Below are 22,230 nucleotides of genomic sequence, written 5' to 3'. Positions count from 1 at the left end.
AGAAATGGGGTTCTCTCTGATCAGCCATTTGGGATCACCCCACTTTGAGGGTCTGGCTGGGGTAAGAGGAGGGTGTAAGGTGATGCAGAAGCACTGCTGGAGGTGTCAGCATCTCCCCAGCGCCTGCTTTGTGTGACCCAATCACACCTTCAGAGATAAAGCAAACTCCAGACGTAGCAGCAGAAAATCATTTCCCCAGATCCTAGTGTCCTGATGCTTCCAGTCTGCCCACTGGAACAATCTGGGAAATTCAACTAATGCATCTTTTGATTGTGTAGGAGCTCCTGCCAGAGTTTCCAGCCTCATCCATGACAGAGCATCCATGGATTTTGTGATAAAGGGGACATAAAAAAGATGTCCTCTGGCCTTTCCCAAACTAAATGTCTTTCCTAGGACAAGTGGCCGGAGAGTGGAGGGGCTGAGCCAAAAACGTCTCCCATCTTCCCGTCTTCCTCTTTCTGCTGGCCCTTGCCAAGGCTTTGAGGGGGGTACTCATCCCCCTGAGCTGCCGAGGCTCCCTCCACGAGTCAGGAGAGGGAAAGCCTAAAGGCCCACAACATGAATGCCCTTATTTTGGAAGTCCTTGTTGGTTTCCGTTGACCATGAAGATCCAGACAAGGCCCCCATAAGCCAATAAAACACCCCACAGGGTGCCCTAAGAGTGTCCCTTTGCAGGGACCAGACATCAGGTCATGGAGAAGGGCACCCTACGGGAGTCTCACAGTCCCTGAGCCCTTCCTAAAGCCCAAGGCCCTCCAACCAAGTTAATATTGGACTAGGAGGCAGAGAAAGGACCGGAAAAGTATTTTCATTTTTGAATTTCATAGGTGGAGTCTTTTGGTTTTGTTGTTGTTATTGTTTTGTTTTGTTTTGTTTTTAGCCAAAAAAAAAATCATACTGAGGGATGATTCATGTTTTTTTAATGCCTTGGAAGTCTGCAGTGTCATTCTCCTGGTTTGGCATCCTAATTCAAAGTGAAATACGTAAAGCCAGAAGAAGCGTGTCAAGGAGTTTCTCGAGCTTTCATCATCTTTTTTTTTTTTTTTCTGTGAGCAGAAGCTGTCGTTTTTCAGCTGAGTAGCAGTGTGTAAAAAGAAATAGAGGGAAGGGTCTGATAATAAAGCATTAAAGAGATTTTTGGTTTTATTTTTGGCAGTGTAAGGATGGAGTCTGTGATATCAGCTACACATTCAACAGCTGAAACTGCTTTTTGCCAGGCTTATAAAAACCCATTCGCAGTGTCCAGGTATTAGGACGAGTAGCTATTAGCGACTGGATGCCGTCAGTAAGAGGAGCTTTGCTTTTACACAAAATAAAGGTATGAAGAAATACGCGAGGATGCGGCGCAAGCTTCCGCGGCTCTGCAGACCCTCGCGGGTGCCAGCTGAGCTCAGGGTCTGTGCCCCCCTGCCCAAGGTGAGCTGCTTGTGTCGGGATGGAGGAGGTGGGTGCCGTGCCCGTGGCTGTGGGAGGGCAGGGGAGGATTCAGTCCTGGACTCGTGGTGGCCTCTCCCAGGGATGAAATGCTCTGAAGGCGAAGGAAGGAGGGGGATGGAAAGGGGTGGAGAGGTGGGCACGTCTTCCTTGAGATATGGAGACCTCTGGGGCATCCTCTGGTCGGGTTAAATGGGAGGTTGCTTTGCTGCCAATGATTTGAGATAGCTTTGCAGCTGAGGGAACTGGCGCTGCTTAGTCTGGAGAAGAGGGGGCTGAGGGGGGGCCTCATCGCTCCCTACAGCTGCCTGAAAGGAGGTTGTAATGAGGGTGTCAGTCTCTTTTCTCAGGTGACAAGTGATAGGACACAAGGAAATGGTCTCAAGTTGTCCCAGGGGAACTTTACTCTGGATTTTTTGGAGGGGGTGATCAAGCATTGGAATGGGATTCACGGGGAGGTGGTGGAGTCCCCATCTTTGGAGGTATTTAAGAGAGGTGTGGACATGGCACTGAGGGACATGGCTTAGTGATGGGACTCAGTAGGCCAGGTTGATGGTTGGACTTGATGATCTTGAAGGTCTTTTCCAAGCTAGATGATTCTGTGATTCTGTGATTTTATACCTGAAGTCACTTCAAGTTCAAGGGGGAGACCAGGGGGGCTGCTGAGAGTGGTCAGAAAAATGTGCTCCCTCATCCCCATCTGTGGACAGCAGAGGTGGCTCAGCTCCAGTCTGCTTCTGGAGAAGCTCTCCCTCACTGGCTATTTACAGAGCAGCTACATAAATAAATGGGTCAAAATCACTGAAAATCTCCCTTATCCACTTCATCCCCAGACACTTTTACAACATTTTGTAGTGTGCATGGTTTAAAAGTTCAGGACATTGCTTCTTCTGGAGTTGTCAAGCTTTGCAAGCTAAAAACCCTTGAATCACATAGCAAGAAGCATTGCAAATGCTGCTAAAGGCCTTGTCTTACCAGAAGTGCCCGGGAAAAACCCTGTCAGTGCCTGGGGGTGATTTCTGTGAGCTGTGTGCAAGTGAGCTAGAGGAGGAAGCAGGCAAGGGGACAAGCCCAGGACACAGCTGGGGCACTTTCAGGTGCATTGATTTCCTCTTCTCCTCTGTGTGCCTTGCTGTAAGTGACAGCGCAAGCTGAGAGCATTGTAACCACTGCGCTGGGTGGATTCATTCACTTCTGCTTGTAAAATCCCTGGGAAATTCACAGCAAGGTGGAGGGGGTGTCCTGTGGTCTCTGGGGAAAACCCAGGATCGCAGACGGCTGGCTGGGCAATACAACTCCTCAGTAGACACGAGGGAGTCGTGTGTGGACTCCAGTGGTTCAGGGATGAGGATAGCTATTAGCAATGTTAAAAGAGGTTAGATTTAAGTTAGCTATAAGGAAGGAATTCTTCACTGTGAGGGCAGTGAGGCCCTGGCCCAGGCTGCCCAGAGGAGCTGTGGCTGCCCCATCCCTGGCAGTGCCCAAGGCCAGGCTGGATGGGGCTTTGGGCAGCCTGGGCTGGGGAGAGGTGTCCCTGCCCATGGCAGGGGGTGGCACTGGGGGGGCTTTGAGGTCCCTTTCAGCCCAAACCATCCTGTGATCCTCTGATTGCATGATCACTGGGGCCCCAGCCCTCACGCACTAACAGATTTTGTAGAAATCCTAATAGCAGAATTGCGGGCATGCATCACAAGGGGATCATAAATATCATTTTTAATTAACTGGCTGTTCTACAGAGGAGACTTTGTGCAGTGCTGCGAGACATGGGAACAAAGTTCAGCCTGTCCCTGTTGCAGAACTCCAAATTTCCCCTTCCCCAGCCCAACACCAGCAAACAGATGTGCTCTGTGCCTCCTATTTATGCGCTCCCAAGAAATTAACACCCCGTTAAGCTGCACAATGCAGCACATTTATTTTTATTTCACTGTACTGCAGCTTTTCAATGTTAACTCTGTACTGTTTCTTACTGGAAGCAAATCCAATCCAGCACCAAGTGTTGCCTAAATTAGTGGCCTAGGAGGCGATGAATTACATGCAGCAGAAATAGTACCTATAGCTTAAGATAGAGCAGCTTCCAAGCAGCAAAGTCCAGTGTTTGCTTCAGGTGCAAGAGGAAAAGGACAGAGGAAGAAGATTTAACTTCCAAATACCTGAAGCTGAGACTGTGATTTGTCTGCAGACCCATTTTAAGGCAACAAACAGCTATATTTATATCTCCTGAATGTGCCTATTATTTCAAGATCTCACCCAAATGAGTGCAAGTGACATGACAAAGCAGCACTGTAGGGAGCCAAAAAATGTATAAAAAGCAATTGATCCATTATAGATGCAGTCTCAGGCGAGCTCAGTCTATTTTAAATCATTTTAATAATGCAGCTGATTTGCTGCATCAAGGAGGGGAGCTGAAGAGGGACCCCAGCAAGCTAAATAATCCAGTGGGACATGGAATGGTGAGGCTGAGGTAAATAGGATTAGAAAAGGGGATGCTGTTTGGTGTTTCTACATTAATTGTGCTGCAGAAATTGCAGAGATTTGGGTATACATTAGACTAACCAAGGTAGAGGTCTTGATTTCTCCATGTTCTCCATGTTCTCCATGTTCTCCATGAGGACCACACTGCCCTCCATCCGCGTGGCCCTGGGCGAAGTCTGGAAAAGAGAAAAGTTGAGGTTTTTCCCTCCCTTCCCCAGAGCAGCCTTTAAAGGAGAGTAGATGTGAGAAGGACAAGAGACAGATGCCTGCTAGCCAAAAGGATGGCTTTCAGGGCACCCAGTTAAAACACGAAAATAAAACAATGTCTTAGCTCCAGACAGCAGTGTGGGGCCAACGAAGGAAAGAGGGACCACCCAGTGAGGAGAGAGCAATGCAACGGGGACAGTGAAAAAAGACAGAGAGCGGCAGCCATGCCCAGGGAGGAGATGAGATGCTGGCTGCATGCAGCAACAATAAAGCAGAAATTATAGCTCAGATTTTGAAGCTTGAAAGCCGGGCACTGCACTGCACCTGGGATTCTTCAGGGGCAGGGTGATCCAGGACTCCATTTCACTGAAGCTTGCTTCATAAACCAAGCAGAAATATCCATGCTCAAGGCTGTAAATAGGCTGGGGTGAACCTGATGCTAAACCTGCCGGAGTTAGCTTGACTCCAGTCATCTTTTTCTTATACCTCAGGGCTGCTGGCGCTCCCCATCTGGGGACTTTCTTATAAAAACGTTTATCTTGTTGTCGTGTGGAAGCAGCATTTTTCCTCCGTTATAGAGTTATGTCAATCCCACTGCGGGCAAGAGGTCAGGAACGGGACTCCCACGCTCATTCTTCATCGGGCAGCGCTGGCCAGCCCCGGCCCGGCAAAGCCCTCTGCTGCAAAAAATGAGGGGACAGACAGCCACGTGGGGTCCCAGGTGGCCCTCTGAGCGGTCCTTAAACCACCCAGTGCTACCCTGTGTACCTGCAGACTTGGTCCATGCAGCTGAGGACAGGCATCTTTGTAATTGAGGTTGCCGTCACCTGTGCTCAGCCCCTTTACCCATGGGTTTGCACGGCAACTTTGCCAGCACCCAGTACAGCCAAGAGCCAAGGTAGCTTCCCCCCCATGGAGTGCCATCACTTTGGGAGAAAGGGAAATAAACATACATAAATGCTTCTTTAAAAATAAAGTAAAATAAAACATTATTTTTTGAAAACACTCCTATTGTGAGAGAGACAGGTAGCTCTTGTTCAGTAGGTTGCAATTGTAGGTTGCTTGGGCTATTGATCACCACTTCCATGACTTGAACAGGCATACACCTTCCATGTAAGCTCAGCAGTAGTATCTAAATGTCTGGCATCTTCATGGAGTTTCTGACATTTCTGTCATTTTGGGGCCAAAGTTCTTCATGGAGAACTTCGGAACTGGCTTAGGCATTTAGGAAAATTCATAATAAATTTGGGGCAACATCCCACATCAAGTTGAAACTCAAGAGCAGTTGTACTGGGTCAGAGCAAAGATCCATGCCGTGTTCTGGCTCCAGCAGTGTCCCTGTGTGATGCAGAGAGAAGAGTGGAAAAAACATGAGATATTTTCCCCGAATATTCTCCCACCTTCCAAATGTTTTCAGCTCAGGGACCTCCTGTGTTGGGATGTAGCCTCCAGATACCCAACATCCCCCTGTGGATTTATCATCCTTTAATTTGTCCAGTCTTTTTCTGAACCCAGATAAAATATTGCATCCTTGCTGTTCTTTGGCAAGGAATACCACAGATCAGCTATTAGCTGATCTTTGAATCACTTCCTTTAATTTGTTCTAAGCATGGCTCCTGCCAGCTTCATTTGATGCACCCTTACTCTTGTATTGGAAGAAATAGTGAACAGTCAATCCCTATTCATCTCCATGCCACTCACCATCATTCAGTTGTTCTCCTTCATTTCTTTTTCAGGCATTTTCTTCCCCAGACTAAAGTCCACATTGCTTACTTAGTCATTTCTTTATACAGACAATTTTTTGACTTTGAATCATCTTTACTGGCCTTCCTTGAATCGTCTCTATTGCCACTATATCCTTTTTGGAGCTAAAGGGGTCAGGAGACACTATTTAAGATGTGAGTGAACCCTGGTTTTATTCAGTGTATTCAGTGGCACGATAATGTTCTCTCTTTTGCTTGCCGCTTGGTAATTGTTAATATTTAATTTGCTGATTCCACCACTACTGAGCAATAAACTGACATTTCATAGAACTATTATATCTCAATATCTTATTCCTGAGTGAGCCCAGAGCCCATAATTTTATACATGAAGTTCAGAGCATTTTTCCTTCCATGAACATTACTTCAAGTTTGGCTACATTAAATTTAATTTGCTGTTTTATTGCTCATTCACTTAGACTCATCAGATCTTGCTGCAGGCCTTTGTCCTTGCTACCTTGACTATCATGGTGTCATCTGAAAACTGTGCTCCCTCGTTGCTTATACCCTTTCTCAGATAGAGCAGCATATGTTCCAGCCCAGATCCCTGCAGAAACCCAAAAGGACATCTCCTTGTTGCCTTAATTGCACAAACTCAAGGTTCACGGGAGTCTTCTTCTGGAGATTTCGTCATAGCTAGATCCACTCTTCAGATCAATTTGTTGCACTTCATCCTGGAGCACAGCGTTGAGGTTGGGCCACAGACTGATGTTTGATGCCTCCATCTGAGTCTTTGATGCAGCATTGGGTTAATAGATTCATTGGAAAACCAAGGCCTTCAGCTGACATTGAAAGCTACTGCAGGATGAGGTTGACTTTCAGCTCCCTGAGCCATGATGAAGGCAGATGGCTGCGCCCTTGGCCAGCTGGAGCCTGCTACAAGTCACCATTAGCTCCAGAATCAGATTTATTGCAATCCACCTGGAGGTGTCAGGTTGATGAGTTCCTAAAGCCAAGGACTTGTGTGGGAGGAAAGCAGGAGCTGGAAGGAGGGTTTGGGAAGTTTGATGTTTCCCTGTCATCCAAGTTTATCAAGAGGATGGGACCTCTGTCTTCACCTTCCCCAAATGGAACAGCTTCACATTCTGTTGCAACAGACCCATTTACTCTGAACAGGAGAAAGCATAGAAAATCCTGTGTAGGAGACCAAACAGACTCATCTTCAAAAAACTCACCTCAATTATTTAAAGTAGGGAAGTTCATAAAAGTTCTCTGCTACTCAAGTAGGACCATGGCCTGTCTTGCCACAGCTGACTTGCCATCCCGTCCCACTCCCATGGGCTGGAAAAGTGTCCTGGTTCCACCTGAGATAAGGTCAATTTTCTTTATAGTGGCTGGTACAGTGCTGTGTTTTGGATTTAGGTTGAGAATAATACTGATAGCACAGTGATATTTTAGTTGTACTTGAGCCAGGCTTACGCAGGTTTAAGGACTTTTCAGTTTCTTACTCTACCCTGCCAGCAAGGAGGCTGGGGGTGAACTGGGAGGCTGGGAGGGGACACAGCCAAGACAGGTGACCCCAGCTGGCCAAAGGGATATTCTATACCATATGGTGTCATGAGGAACAACAAATATGGGGAGAGGTGTCATGTGTGTTCACAATCCACATTTAGTGAGGACTTGAACCTTTACTAAATCAGTGGAGGTGATCCAGGGTCCCTTCTCCAGTCGTCTCCATGACCAAGGAGCCTCATACAAGGACAATCTGCCTGTTCTCCTCCCCAAACTCCTCAGCTCCATCTTTGAAAGCTGGACCAGCCTAAACATGGTATCCTGGGACTAATTAGGCTCAGATCTGTTCTTTAACCCTTTCTTATCAACTTTTGGCTTTACTCACTAAGCTTTGTGCTCTGGTATTAGCACCACTGCCTTTGCAAGCCAACTCTCGAGCAATCAGATGCAGAGTGACTTTTTTCTACCATCACCAGTCACCTCCACCCCTAAAACTGCCCTAAGAAAACAATTCTAGGACCCATCATGTCCCCACATAACATTTCAGCTTTGAAAAACAGCATATTTTGCTGAAATCTCATTTTGGCAATAATGTTCCAGTAGTCACCACTTTTCAGCTCTCTTCTGATATCTTATTCCCAAATGGTAGAAGAAAACCAGGAAGGAAGTGAAGGGAAAATGTGGGTGTAGAAGAACATCCTGTTCTGCACAAATACCCTGGTGTGTTGTCAGATGGATACTCTGCTTTAAATAGAAGAGGTCTCATGCTCGCAAAGGCCAAAATAATAAATTCTCAGGAATTAGCAAAGATGGAAATAGTGATTTTTTTTTAAAGAAAATGTTCAGATTTACTGCATTAAAGAATCGCCCAAGTTAGAGCTTCTCACTATCACATGCAGTCTCATTTGTGTCTACCTATAATGCAATGCACACATGCACAGTAGGTTTAGGAATAACTCCCAGGGAACTCAGTTAAATTCTGTTTGTTTCTATTGTATTTAAGTGGCTGTTTCCATAATAGAGGTCATTTGGGGTAAACCAAGTTAAAATGAGAGTTCGTAGACAGTCGACAGGATAGATTCAGAGGTCCCTGAGAATTGAGATGTCTGAAAAAGCTCTGTTTATATCCATTTGATCCATTTTTGTGATTCTTATTTCTGCTATCCACTTTCTACAAGGTTGTTGGCTTTTTGCCTCTTTTTTTTTTTTTTTTTTTTTTTTCCTTTTTTTTTAACCAAAGCACCATTTCAGCTGTTACTACAACAAGGAGGCAAACTCTTCTCATCTTCTGCACATTTTCTTGAATTTAGTCCATTCCTGCATTGTGCTTTGCTATGAACCTGACAAGTTTATTGGAATTTGAAAAAAAAAAAAAAAACACAGAAAGTGATATGCCCTTGGGTACAACATACCCTGCAGTATAGGATTTAGGAAAATTCCATAGAACTTACTTCAACAAAGCAACCTTTTCCACCAACACCCTTTTCTCCAAATTTCTGACCATCACTGAAGACAGTTAATAGCAATCAGCATGAGAACTGCTACGCTGAATATCGTGACTGCGAGTCTAAGAGGTGGCATATCCCAGAGAGAATCGTCTCTCTGTTATTTACCGGTGTGATAATGGGAAAGCCAGGTCATGCAGAGCTCAGTGTGGGTGAGAACCCTTGAACCCCTTCATCCTCCTTGCCATCACCAGCAGAGCACGTGGTGCTTTTAGTGCCAGGTGTTTCTGGAGTGGGAATCGGGGGAGCCATTATGTGTGCCCTGAAGCCATTTTCCTTTGCCTGACACTGCGTTCTCCATTGGTTATGAAATAATCTTGAAATTCATCTTTGTGAAGAGAAAAATGGGCTTGTGTTGGTGTCAAAGGATCTGTCACGTGGCCCCTGTGTTGACCCTGGAAGATGTCCCCTGCTGTTTGTCTCTGTGGCCAATACACACAGACAGAGGGACAGCCAAGGGGAACAAGTGACATGGTTGCCCTGTGCTATCGCACAGAGAGATACTGCAGAGAAAGATCTTTAACCTCATATTTCAGTACTTAACACACGGCCTTTGTGCAATAAGTGAAGGGTGTGGGGAGGGAAGAAGTGATCACATGCTCGGGTCCAGTATGGTTCTTGTTGTGGTTATACTGGTGGACAGTAGTACCAGTTAGGGGCAGACAAATGCATGATTCAGTCCTGGTGGACCTCTGTTAACTCATATTGACCCAGTCTGAGCACTGCTTGTTGTGGAGCAGAAATGGAGACATGCAGAAGGAAGCCAGGAATCCTTTCACCCAGCCTGCTTTCCCAGCCTACTGTGTAGAAACTCTGGAAGCTTCCTGGGATCTCTGAATTTCCATGGATGTCAGGTGAGACAAAGGTTTACCATCAGTCTGATCTTCTAGAAATACTTCCTACAGAGCAGAGCGCGTGAAATCCTGTTTGCAGGGAAACTCATGTGCCCCCTTGCATGCCAGCTCCCTCACCAGCATCCTGCATTATGGTCCCCTGAATTTCAACCACCTCCACCGTAACACCCTCCCAGCCCATTTCTTAGTGTTTTACCCATGCTCATTACAACACGCCTTCACTCATACCGGCGAAGATAGGCACTTTGTGAAAGCTTTTATGAAAGGGCAGCACGTGCATGACGAACAGGCTCTCTGCAGCAGATAAGTGTCCCGTGCTGGGTTTATTTCTGGAGCAGCTAACCTATTATCTGATGCAGGGCCTTGTGTGGATGAGAGCTGGTCCACCCGGAAAATGAATTACGTGCCCTTCTTTGCTATTGAAACTATCCATCATATTGCGTCCCAAATGGTCTATCATGTCGTTGTCTAGTAAAACTCAGCCATCAAAGGCAGCTCCTGTTTGGATGCTGATGCTGGATGTCTGAAAACATGATTTCAGCTATAATTCTGAGAACATTCGCTTGAAATTTATGACTTGAGGTACCTCTAAGCTCCATCAACTCTATCCATCTCACACCTTTATAAATAATACTGATCTTCAATTTCTGAAACCTGTAGGGCAGCCTTCTGTGGTTTTTCTTTTATTATATTTTTTTTTTTCCTGGTGTCTGGAATACATCACGTGCAAGATTTCACTCTGAGATTTCAGACTCTGTGTGTACTTATTAATCAAATATAAAAGACTCTGGCAGAGGAATGTGGATACCATGGAGGGCAGTTTGGTGAATTTGGCCCTGCCATGAGATTTCAGCACCTTTCTTTGCCATACCAAGACTTTCAATATTTATCCTTTTTGTGCCTCAGTTTCCTTTCTATTCAGTTCCCAGCCAGCATTAACCAGAATCCTTGAAGTGTTCCCATTGGGTTTAGCTTTGTTTGGACGAGGTCCATCAGCACCTTTCTGCTACACGAGGTGCGGTGAGAGGTAGAGATGAGAAGTGCTAAGTAAGCAGCAATGTCACCTCTTCTCCGTTGACTTAAGCAGGAGCAGATGTGCGGAGGAACACCAAGTACTTAGGATCATGCCTTAACCTTCCCACAAATACAGTGAGGGAACGGGCTGGCCCCAGGAAGTGCTCTGCATCCTGCACGGGGATGCGGTGAGGTTTGGAGGACATTTCGGAGGGGGTGCCAGGGAGTTCGCAGAGCCCGACCCTGTAGGATTATGTGAGGTTATTCCCCTTTGTACGTAACCCCAGCCATCACCACAGCACTTACTGTAGTCTGATTCCTTGGGGAGCGGGTAAGGGAATCTATTAATACACTTAGGAAAAAATTAACATCCAAACAACTTTTGTTTCCTTGTTTTTTACACGTCTGTTCTCCCCTCTGTCACTAGCTACAGCGCAGAGCCTGATAGGCGCTGACAAAGAGCTATTGATGGGGAGCTTGTGTGAATTGGCCCAGCGCTGGTCACAGCCAACTTCTGTGGGACCTGCTGCCCCCATCCTACAATACGCTCCAGTGTGTTGAGCCATTTGTGAAAGGTCAGAAATGAACAGAGAAATGGACTGGAGTCAAAAACAAGTAGTCCTATAAATATCAGTCATAGTCAAAGGCAGTTTATTCCATTCCTCCCCTCGCTCTCCCTCTGTGCGCGTCTCTCCCTCCCTCTGTTGTGGTTTCCCAGATATAACTCCATGTTTCTGACTGTGGAGCTCTGAAGGGGAAGCAGCACGCACACTGCAGCTTCTGCTCCCATTTTGCACACATGGAATAAGCCTCGGTCCCGCGAGCAGGACTGGCAGCCGGCACGGAGTCCAGCCATCAGCTGCACTCAGATGCTGTGCTTTGATTTCTCGGATTTTTTTTATCTGTGAGAAAACTCATTTGCTGCAGCTTGAGAATTAGCTTTGGCCACGGGCAGCTTGGATTGGGACTCCTGAGGGCTCTTCTCTGGCTGGAGCGAACGTTTGACTTCACAATGACTTTAGCAGCTAAATTAGAGGATATTGAAGTGACGCTGGAGCACCTACTAATGGATGTGTTCGTAAGTAATCTACAGTTTCCTATTTAAAGTGGGATGCTAGCAATCCAGAAGGCAGCATACAAATTTAATGGTGTATCCAAGTGTTGCATTGGCTTCGTTCCTTCACGTTTCCTGATAAACCGTGTGTCCCACACCAGCAGTGTGTTGTGGTACAGCTAAAGGGTCTACCACAAGGGGTAATATGTAAAACTGGAGCAGTGTGACTCCAGGGCAGGATACATTTTGCATTGGTTTTGTGTATCATCGACAACACTGATGAAGCACATGAAAAGGAGGAGAGATTTGGTCAGAACAGTTTGAGGAAGGTCTCTGTAAAAGAAGTGCACTGACAGAACATTAAACTATGGATTGCTTAGCATCAAGTATCTTTGACTTTAGGTTTCTAATAGTATTAGATTAAATTCTTTTACTAGTTATAGTTTTGGGTTAGTTTTGAAAGAGATGAAGGAACAAGCATAAGTCTTTTCATTAAAATCAAGTTTATTCCTCCTGGATATGCCACACACTTTAAAGTGCTGTTAATCTGAAATTGCTTCCTAGGGATCATTAAAGCTCAGTGAAGCGATGTATGACTTTCTTCAGCACATCTGAGATAAGAATCTGTCTCTATAATCTCTTTTTAAAAGTTTCTGAAAAATACTGAAACATTTCAGAAGAGATTCCTGATTTTTCAAACACAACTTGGTGGTGTTTGCCATAGCGAGAGTCGGCTAAATTTCTGAAGTTTTTGGAGGGGTTGTGGGGGGGGAACCAATGACAAGGGATTGTCAGGTCCTTTATCTTCTTCTTCAGAAAAGTCATGCCAAGGTAATCTGCACACTTTGTAAATTCAAGTTATTAAAAAATAAGAAGGCAACGGCATTCTGAATTTTCAGGTGTTCATTTTGGCACCTTTTAAATGAAATGCCTCAGATTTCAAGGTCTACTGATAAGGAATCTTAGGCATCAACCACAAAAGCAAAAAACAGGAGAGCCTGCCAGCTTTACAGCCTGTGGTCCAGCTACTAAGGTGCCCATCTGTGCTGGGGGAGAAGTGGATTCCAGCTCCCCTGTGCTGACATCTCCCCACCGTCCTTTGGGGAGTGCCCTGTCCCCTGTCCCACAGGTTGCTGACACAGGGGTAAAGGAAAACACCTGGGGGCTGCCCTGTCAAAGCCTCTCTGTAGGGCTCTGTATTCTTTGGGCTGTAAGATCTGAATCAATCTAAAGCCTTTTTACCACTTTCCCCAGCTAGGACTACCATGCATGCTAGAGAAAATTCCTGAGGGTGTAAATCCCCATGGCAAGCAAAGATGCTATGTTCACATCTTGTGACAGCAGCACGCTGTGAAAAATTCTCTGTGTGGAGAGGGGACGATGCTTTCTTTGGACTATTGCACTTGATGTAGAATGAACTTGGCACCACGATGCCTCTTGTTCTGTTTGTAGCTTGGCATCACTTTGTCAAGCTGAGTGCTTGAAGCTTGGGAGACAGAGAGCCCAGTCCTGTATGGGGCAGGAGCCATTGAACAGTGGGTGCTTAAAGGCATTTTATTGCTGGGTGGGATCTGAGAGACTGCCAAGATCTGGGAACCTGAGGATGACTGAATTGATTGAAGCCAGTGAGAGCCAAAACTGCAATGCTACATGTGTGTGGTTGTGTTTGAAGGGCAAGAAAAGCCTCCTGCTCTGCTGGGAACCACCCAACCCTATAGCAGAGGTCATCGGGAGTTATTCCTTCATGTCCCATCATGCACAGAGTTATCTTATGTCCACATCTTGCCTCCATCCAAATGTCTTCCTTGTGTTTTGTTTCGGTTTTTGCTCTTTTTCTTTGCTTGCTTGTTTTTCTGTAACAAGGATACCGTAGACCAAAGTAAAGTATGGGCTAAATTCTCCAGGTGGCTTCAGTCCATGAGACCAATGGATCTCTTCTCAGGTTCTGTTTTGAACTAAACATGCAATATTTAAATATGTAACTCCAGAAACCCAAAGACACGTCCCCAGCTGGGACATTGCTGTCACAGCTGAAACAGTGATGAAGGGACATTGTGCCATGTGTCGTGCGGTGCCATGCTGTGCTGCGTCGGAGCCCCCAGCTGGCTCTGGAAGAGCTGGAGTGTGTGTCAGAGCAGTATTGTGCAGGGACACAGTGCAGTAGTGTCAGCTCTGTCCTTCTTCGCCCCACTTGTCCCCCTGCAGAGGCTGAGGCTTTACGACTTAGCAGTGGTAGCACATCCAGACTTCATGGCTCGCTTTGGCTATCAGGGCTGTGAACCTAATCTAGCCTGTAGGCAAATCAAGAAAATAAGTTTTCCCTGAGGAGCAAAAATGTTTTCCATTGCCTGGGTTCTTCTAAAAACTACCTAGGAGCTAAAGCAGGAAGAATTTTAGGTAACTGAGATCAAATATTCCAAATGGAGAATCATTCTGCCTGGCACGATCAGGCACGACTTTCAGGCTTTACTCATGCATTGCTTTGCCTTGTGGCTGTGTCTGATCTTAAACCCCCTGTCCACTGAGTGATGCTAAAAGCAATATCTACAACTGGATACAGAACAGAAAATATGAAATTCAGTATGAAGGAAGGGCAAAACATAAAGCTGTGGCTGTGATAGCTCATTCCAGTCCCCCGGTTCGTCAGAGGTCACTAATCCATTACCAAGCACCTTGCTATCACCAGCAAGGCTAATACCTGGGTTAGGATTGTGGGGCCAGACCAGATGAATGGGCTGCAGGCAGGTGGACTGCCAGGTGACAGGACCCTCCTGGGCATGATCTCAAAGGCTGCTCCACACCGTGCATCTTGGTCCATGTCAGCTTTATTGCTGACAGAGTGGAGCGATCTATCACCATAATGTTCCTCTTCCAATTCTCCGGTGCCCTCCGTTGCTCCAAACCAAGCAATTACTTACGGAACTGGGAAACTGTGTTCTGTGAAGCCTTGTCTTGTCTTTTTTTTTATTTTTTTATTTCTTTGAAGAAAACTGTTTTTAATGATTGTTGCACCACAGGGCCGGTGGCCGCTGACAAAGCCTGACAAAGCCTGTACCAACAGCTTGTACCAAGCCCATTTTATCACAGTGCAGAGAGAAAGGCTACAGCAGACAACAAAAGAGAAGCAACCACTTGTTTCTAAAGAAACCGAGCCCTAGCTCAGCTCGGACTAACCCACCTTAATTTGGCTTCTGCAAGAATACAGACTGAAAAGCTACAGCGTTCGGCCAGTTTTACTCTGAAGAAGGTTTTTAGTGAAGTGCTCCTGCAAGAACTCACCTGGAGTGAATTCATCAGGGTTTCAGAGTAAGGATGGCAAGCCTTGGCAGCAGAAACGTTTAACAGCTCCCCTGGGGTTTGCATCCCAATGGCATGAGCTGCTGCTTCCTTCCAGGACATGGTGTACTCGCCGCGCTGTCAGCGCGCTATCAGGAAGGCAGCTGTTGCTGCACTGACACTTCCTTTCCTCCATTAATAAAGGGTGTCGGAGAGCTTTGCTGGCCTCTACGAGATGAGATAAAAGGGAAGCCTCTGACATGACATTTCTTAATTAGCTGTCATCACCGGCGGGCTGCCACCGAGCCGCTTGGACTTGGCTGCTTCCACAAACCCAGCCAAGGAGCCGGGGCCAAAGCAGGGAGGTGGTGCGGGGACAAGCTCAGCAGGTCCCTTGGGTGTGCTAAGGAGAAAAGGGGTCTGGGTAAGAAATATGGGCTCTGAGTGCTTATTTCACTGCTTGCAAAAGTTGTCCCTGAGCCAAAACCTCCTCATCCCTGGACTGGGTAATTACTGCCGTGCGATCTGTGAATGGAACCCTTAGATGAGGTTGTAGCAAAGTGGGAGTCAATCTCTTCTCCAAAGCAACAAGCGGTGGGACAAGAGAAAACAGCCTCAAGACCTCATCCCTGGAAGTCTTCAATAGATGTGTAGATGTGGTGCTTAGGGACGTGGTTTACTGGTAGGCTTGGCAATGGTAAGTTAACGATCTTAGAGGCCTTTTCCAGCCTAAATGGTTCTATGATTCTCTGCTTTTCCTTGCATCAGGGATGTAGCATTAAACTGGAAGAAACAGATGCTCAAGCAAACAGGCAAAGGGATAATAATCCTGGTATAAAAGTGAGCCTGAAGTAGTCAAACATCAGCTGGCATGAAAAAGGAGACTGATTTCTGAAGGCAGATGGAGATGTAGTGGATGACCCAGGTGAGAAAGAGAGTCTTAGATGAAGTCTTTAGGCACTGTATCCTTAGCTCACTCCAAATAAAATCAGGAAACAACAGGCAGTGTGTTTCCAATCGTTTATGGTTTATCATCCAGACACAACCAAGCCTGCCAAATCCACCATACTCTCCATCCATATTCCTATAGCTACCTATTCCCACAGCCAGACACTCAGCCTTCCTCTCACCACAATCCACAGGTATATACGTACATGTACATATATCTCGATATAGATATAGATATGTGCTGAAATATCTGGGAGGCTACCTCATGAAAATGACACTCATGAAGCCTTTCTGGCTTGTGGCAGGGCTGTGGTTGTCTTGCTCTGGGTGGATGTAGCCATCAGGGCTGGAAGAAAACAAATGATTAGTGATGCTCCAGCCTCCTCCATCACCCTGGGAAACAGCTGTTCTTCTCCCTTCCAACAAAATAACAAAGATGTGAAGTTTAATCTCTGTTTCTAATCTCATAATTTAGTCAGAGGAAGTCAGAGGAAATCACCTGGAATACTGCAAGTTTTTCTGCTCATTTTTCTGACAGATAGTTATGAACAGTAATTGAGCTCTGACTCAAACTCCTGTCTCCAGCCACATCTAAAGTTGTTTGTTTGAAGGAACAGGCATCAAAATGAACCCTGAAGAGTCCAAAATGAGGGTCAGCTCCCTTGACAAGAGGGTGTTAAGAGGAGGCAGGCTCCATGGTACACCTTGGCAATGGGGATGTCACTACAAGGCCACCAAGTACCTCTAAGGATTTGGAGTGTCCACTACTTAAGCCTATGTATTACAGCCCCTGAACTGTCAAGGAAAGGACATTTAAGTGATCTGGCTTTTAATAGCAACACAGAAGTGGCAACAAAACCAGCTGTGATAAGATCCAACTCTTTTCCTCATCACTTTACAGGCAGGGAACCAGACAGAAGAATACAAAGAAAGATGAGCAGTACCTTTATTCCCCGTCCCACAAATATATATATATATATATATATATATTCCCTTCCAACTACAACACTTCACCACAACTGCAGAATAATCCTACCTGGCAATGTCTGGGGTGCAGATCTCCAGTGCCAAGGACAAAATGTGTGCCTTTGCATCTAGTCTGAGCATCTCTGGCGTAGAAGGGTGTTATTCTTCTTGTGGCAGTTACAGTTACACTGTTAAACTTGTTATTTTCTAACATCATCAACACTGGTAAAAAATAGCCATTCTCTTAGTCAGTATGGGCAATCTGGGAAAAAGAAGGGTGTAAAAAGGTAGTTGCTTCAACCACCAGGTGCACCCTGCACACAGCAGTCTTCATCCGTGTTGTAACAAAACAAATGTTAATTTACTATCATCTCCCAGTGTCTGTTCTACATTCTTCTTAATAACCAATGCAATAATAAGACATTATCAACTTGTAAAGTGATTCATTAACCTCCATAGCAGGAATAAATTTGTGTGGCTTTGCTAGGCTGCTAGGACTTGCTAATCAAAGAGCAAGCAGCAAGTTTGTACTTGGAGCAGTCACAAATCATGCATAAAGCAAATATGTGCGTGCTAGCCTCACCCTCTGCAATATAATGGGCATTTCTCTCTGGCAACTACAGCATCCTCCCATTTATCCTCAGCATCTGGTTTGCAGGAGACACAAAGCCTGAATTTTGCCAGTCCCTTGACCTGTATTGAAAGCAGAGTTTGTTCAGCAATATTGTGACATTAAAGAGCTCCTCTTAGGTAAATGTTCACGAGGATTTGTTTAGAGAGGCGCTTCTGAACATGAGAATATTAAAATGATCGTACCAGGTCTTTACAATAAGTCTAGTCCAGCATTGTGTCTTGGGCAGCAGCCAACATCAGGTGCCTACAGATGAATGTAAGAGCAGGGCAAGTACATAGCCACAGGCTCCACAGGCATCATCCAACCACCAGTTATGTGGATTCAGCGGCTTCCTGACCCAGAAATGGTGTCTTTGGATTCAGCAACCCACTGTAGACCTTCCTTTATGAATCTGCAAAGTGATTTTTTGAACACGGTCCAGGGATGTGAGTTACTAGGCACAGCTGCCACGAAGAGCTCTGGAGCAGAAGAAAAGCCATAGTGTTGTGCTGCAGCCCGGCGAACAGTGCAGTCAACTGCAGAAAACTCCTAGCCTCACCCTCACATGAGTCAGGTCATGCTGTTGGCCCTCAGAAACCCTCTGAGGAACAGAAGAGCTTTGTGGGGCAGTCCAGGCTTGCTTGCCTGCACTGAACAACGCACAGAAAGATGGTGAGAACGAAGGGCTGGGAGTCAAGGTTTGTGAATGCCAGCAAAGATAGGAAACGCAAGGAAATTAAATACAGCAGAACTGATAGCTGGGAGACACAGATTGAGAGTGGCCAGCTACCAAACTTATTTTATAATCAGTGAGACTTTTACTTATCATCCATACCTCACCCAAGTAGGCAGCTGAAGTAGGTCCGGTTCCTCAAGCCTTGCTCCTCACTGATGACAAAAGGAGTGCAGATGGCAAGCTCAAATGCAGGCAGCCAAAGCCAGAGGAGGTAAATGCCACCCCAGATGTCCCTTACAACTGAGGTAGGGTGCTGTTACCATTTGGAAGGCATAGAAGAGCTGAAGCAAAAATATATATATATATATATATATACAAACTGATAGGAGTTAGAGGGAGAGACTCCAGGACACCAGAGTAGAGAGCCAGACAAACTTTTCACAATTCTTCATCTGTCCATATAAATCTACAAAGTACAGAATATGACCAATTGTTTTTATATTTTGCCAGTGTTATCAGTTCCTCCTTCAGCTTTGTGCAAACAAAGTGCTCTCCTCACTCAGAGAAAAACTGCCTTTACTCCATACCTGCAAGATCTCAGCTACAAACAAAACTTGCCTGAAAGGCTGCTTACCAGTTCTGATAAGGCTTAAAAAAACTCCTAAAGTCCCCCACGAGTCTTCCACTTTCCTCCTTTCTTTCTTGGTGGCCTCTCTGCTGTCCACGTGCTTTTCTCTTGGGGCACCATAGCTCTCCTTACTTCACAAGCACTTCCCTGCTATATATTAAGATTAATCAAAGTGATGTAACACGAACGAAGTTTGAAAAGAAAAAGAAAATCTCACAGCACAAAGAGGCATTTATCTTCCCCGTGTTTGACACAGTCCATATGCCACGGGTCCTGTTTAAGACTTACATCTAGCGCAAGGCTGCGTACCTCCCATGCTGTGCTGAGCAAGCCCCAGTTTCTCCAGGAACTGATGCAAATCAGCAGTACTGAGCACTACGTTTAATAACCCACTAACATTTTAGGACTTGGAGCTGAGTCGCACCAAGCATCTGCATGTTCCCCTGTAGTGGCCAGGATGTGCAAGGTCTTTAGAGCAGATCCCTGACAGAAATATTTCAAAGTCCCAGCTGAGTGCACGGCTGCTATCCTGCGCGTTGCATCCCGCCCCTGCTGCACATCCACGATGTGGGAATGTCGGGTCGCTGCCAGATATCTCCTCTGCTGTTTACACAAGCCCTGGAAGTCAGCGGCGGCCCCTCCGATCCCTCGGTGATGTTTACAGGGGCGTGTCTTGGGGGCAGTGGGGTCAGGAGAGCTCCCTCCCTAATTAATTACTGCCCCTCTGAGTTACGTGGGAAAAGAGCCGTCCTACTGGCACACCAAAACACAAGGGAAATGTCCTTCCATCCAGCAGAGGCCCCGCGTGCTGTCTGCTGCTCTTCTTCTGGCCGGGGTTTGCCTGCAGCCCGTACATCTGGGCGCACGGAGGCTGGGAGCACTTTCCCCTATACAAGGTCTGTGCGTGGGGCGGTGGGTGGGGAGGAGAAGAGGGACAGAGGCTGCTCCCAGAGCAGCAGGGGAAGAGGAAGGGTGCAGATCGCAGTGCCCCCTTTCCTGAAGACATACTTCTGGAGTGTCTACATGTGCCCTAGGACTTTCACTAGAGGTCATACCCCGCTCAGCTTCTTCCAAGAACAGAAGCAGGTTTGCACACAGTGCTCTGTTCGGAGATGACGTTTTGCTTTCTGACACTTCAGTATGTCAGAAAAGCCTCTGACTTGTCAGCCAAACCCGTTTTCTCAAGGACACATGATCAACAAATTCCCAAAAGTTATTACTCCCAGGGTCCTGCGTTCATATGACATGTGGACATTTCTGCTGAAACACTCATGAACGTGGAAATTTAGAAACACTTAACGTTACATCTTGGGTTAACCCACGGCAACCCACATCAGATATGAACTTCTCTGAGTCCAGAGGCGATTGGAGGAAACTTCTGTGTCTGGGGACCACAAACAGCCCCTCTGTCCCGAGCAGGCTGCTGGGTTATTCCCAGCTCTGGTGGAGAAGGCTAGTACGGGAAGGGAGCACCACCGGGTGTGTTTTCCCACATCGCTCCCTAGGCTAGAGTGATCACAATATTTCTCCCTGAAACACCGTGGAAGACTGGAAAATTGCTCTTTTTCTTTTAACTTAAAGACAAACTGGATTTGTAATGACAACCAGTGCTTATCTTTCTCTCCCAAAGTGGCAGTTTCCTTTACAGTCTGGTTCTGGGTGCAATAAAACCTAAGTCACCGCAGGGACCGTAGCACCAAAGCATCTCCATTTCTCATTGTCTTCCTATTGCTCCGCCGTGCCCAACAAATGAGCTCAGGAGGGTTTCTTACAGCAGGAAGTAAGAAATTCCAACAAAATGAATAAGAGCTGCTGCAGAGCTCATATACAAGTGGTTTCTCTATCAGGACTCCAGGGAAGAATTTGGCCTTGCTATTGATAGAAACCATAGCTATCACCCCGGATGGAAAGCGCTGTCAGAAGCTGCAGCTACCATTGTTCCCTTGTTCTGTTGCTGTACTCATGTCTTCATGGAGTACGGCACTGAAGGAGGTGTTTCTATACTGAGTGACTTTTCAGATTCACAAAGCAATGTCTGACTGACAGATGTGATAGATCCAGCACGCTGCACCTCAATCTGTGCTGCTGCTGTCACCGATTTCCATTCACTGATCTCCCCCAGCAGACACTGATTGAAATGAGTCTTCTTTCCTTTTCATTAAAGACCAAAACTGAAGGAAAAAAAAAAAAAAAACTAGCCTAAATAGCAATCTATTGGAATGTACTTTCCTCTGATGCATTGTTACCACAAACCGCCGCTCCTGGCAGCCTGCAATTAGCACTGAAAAGCATCCCCTGCTTTAAAGAGTTTCGTCTTTCAGCAGTTAGTAAATATAGCGTGCCTCCGCTGAGGGTCTGTGGTGGCGAGGCCAGGACGTTCCCTTGCAATGGTTTGGCTTTCGTTTCCTACTATGCCGGCCGGCTGGAGATGGTCTCTGCAGAACACGCAGATGAATGAAGCCTCAGCGGTGAGCCTGGTCATCGTAACCTGTCTCTGCTCCCACACACTGCTCTGGCACTTGGATCTGAAAAGCTCAGAGAAAAATAATTACACCCTAACAGCAACGGGGACTGCGAGGAGCCCAGGGAGAGCCATTATGTTCTGTGGCACTAAGGAGAACAAGATCAAGGCACAGACCTCAAGAAAGATTATTTTCCACCTATGCTGTATTCCCATGAAACACTGTCCTGAGAGACTGTTTGATGTTCCCTGTCCTCTAGGTAATCTCCCAAAGTAATCCTAATAGACCTATACACCTGCCTTCCAATGTACCTTGAACAACTCTAAAAATAACACCAAAATCCGTGCTTCCAGGTGATTTCCACGTTTCTGGTTTGGCTTCCTGCATCCAGGTTCATACCAACTGGGAAGTGAGGAATGAGACAGAAAAAAAAAAAAAAAATGTCATAATGGGTCCAGGCCTCCAGTTTTATGTGGTTCTGTGGAGAACACGTGTAGGGCTGTGTCTGGGGTACAGCACAGCAAGCAAAGGGGGAGTCAGGCCCATGACAGGCAGAGATCCTGTTGGAGCTGGGTCCCGTACCATGCATATGGATAGATTTCTTCTACTTCTCACATGCACCAGAGGCTTCCTGCAAAGAATATTTGTATTATTATTCATCTGCCTTAAGCAATATGCAGATTTGCATTTCATTTACAAGACCTAAAAACCTGCACAAAGAACGTGTGGACTGTGCAAAAGACTGAATTAAAGCTCCTCTCTCCCTTAAGGAGGAAAAGTCCATGTGTTGCTCATTGCTGGTACCACGAGATTGCCTGTTTCTGATCCCCAAGACTGATTGATTGCTTATAGACCCTGGTGGAGATGCATGCTATGGATCTGGATCCTTATCCCCCCTAGTGGATAAAG

At 46.2% G+C, this 22,230-nt stretch overlaps 1 protein-coding gene across 5 annotated transcripts in view; it reads left to right on the top strand.

Moving 5' to 3' along the window:
• FRMD4A (FERM domain containing 4A) overlaps positions 1–22,230 on the top strand; it is a 355,878-nt gene that overhangs the window by 141,202 nt on the left and 192,446 nt on the right. Inside the window, exon 1 of one of the 5 annotated variants that reach the window (XM_035334227.1) lies at positions 11,343–11,776. The exons of 3 other annotated variants lie outside the window; for them this stretch is intronic. In XM_035334227.1, the coding sequence (XP_035190118.1) occupies positions 11,711–11,776 (66 nt within the window). In that variant the 5' untranslated portion in view covers positions 11,343–11,710. Of the gene's footprint in view, positions 1–11,342; positions 11,777–19,587; positions 19,756–22,230 lie in introns of those variants that run through there. One more of the 5 variants, XM_035334263.1, reaches the window with a different exon arrangement.

This window comes from Oxyura jamaicensis, chromosome 1, assembly GCF_011077185.1.
Source record: "Oxyura jamaicensis isolate SHBP4307 breed ruddy duck chromosome 1, BPBGC_Ojam_1.0, whole genome shotgun sequence".
In the NCBI taxonomy this organism is placed as follows: Eukaryota; Metazoa; Chordata; class Aves; order Anseriformes; family Anatidae; genus Oxyura; species Oxyura jamaicensis.
This window is presented reverse-complemented; position numbering and strand designations above follow the sequence as displayed.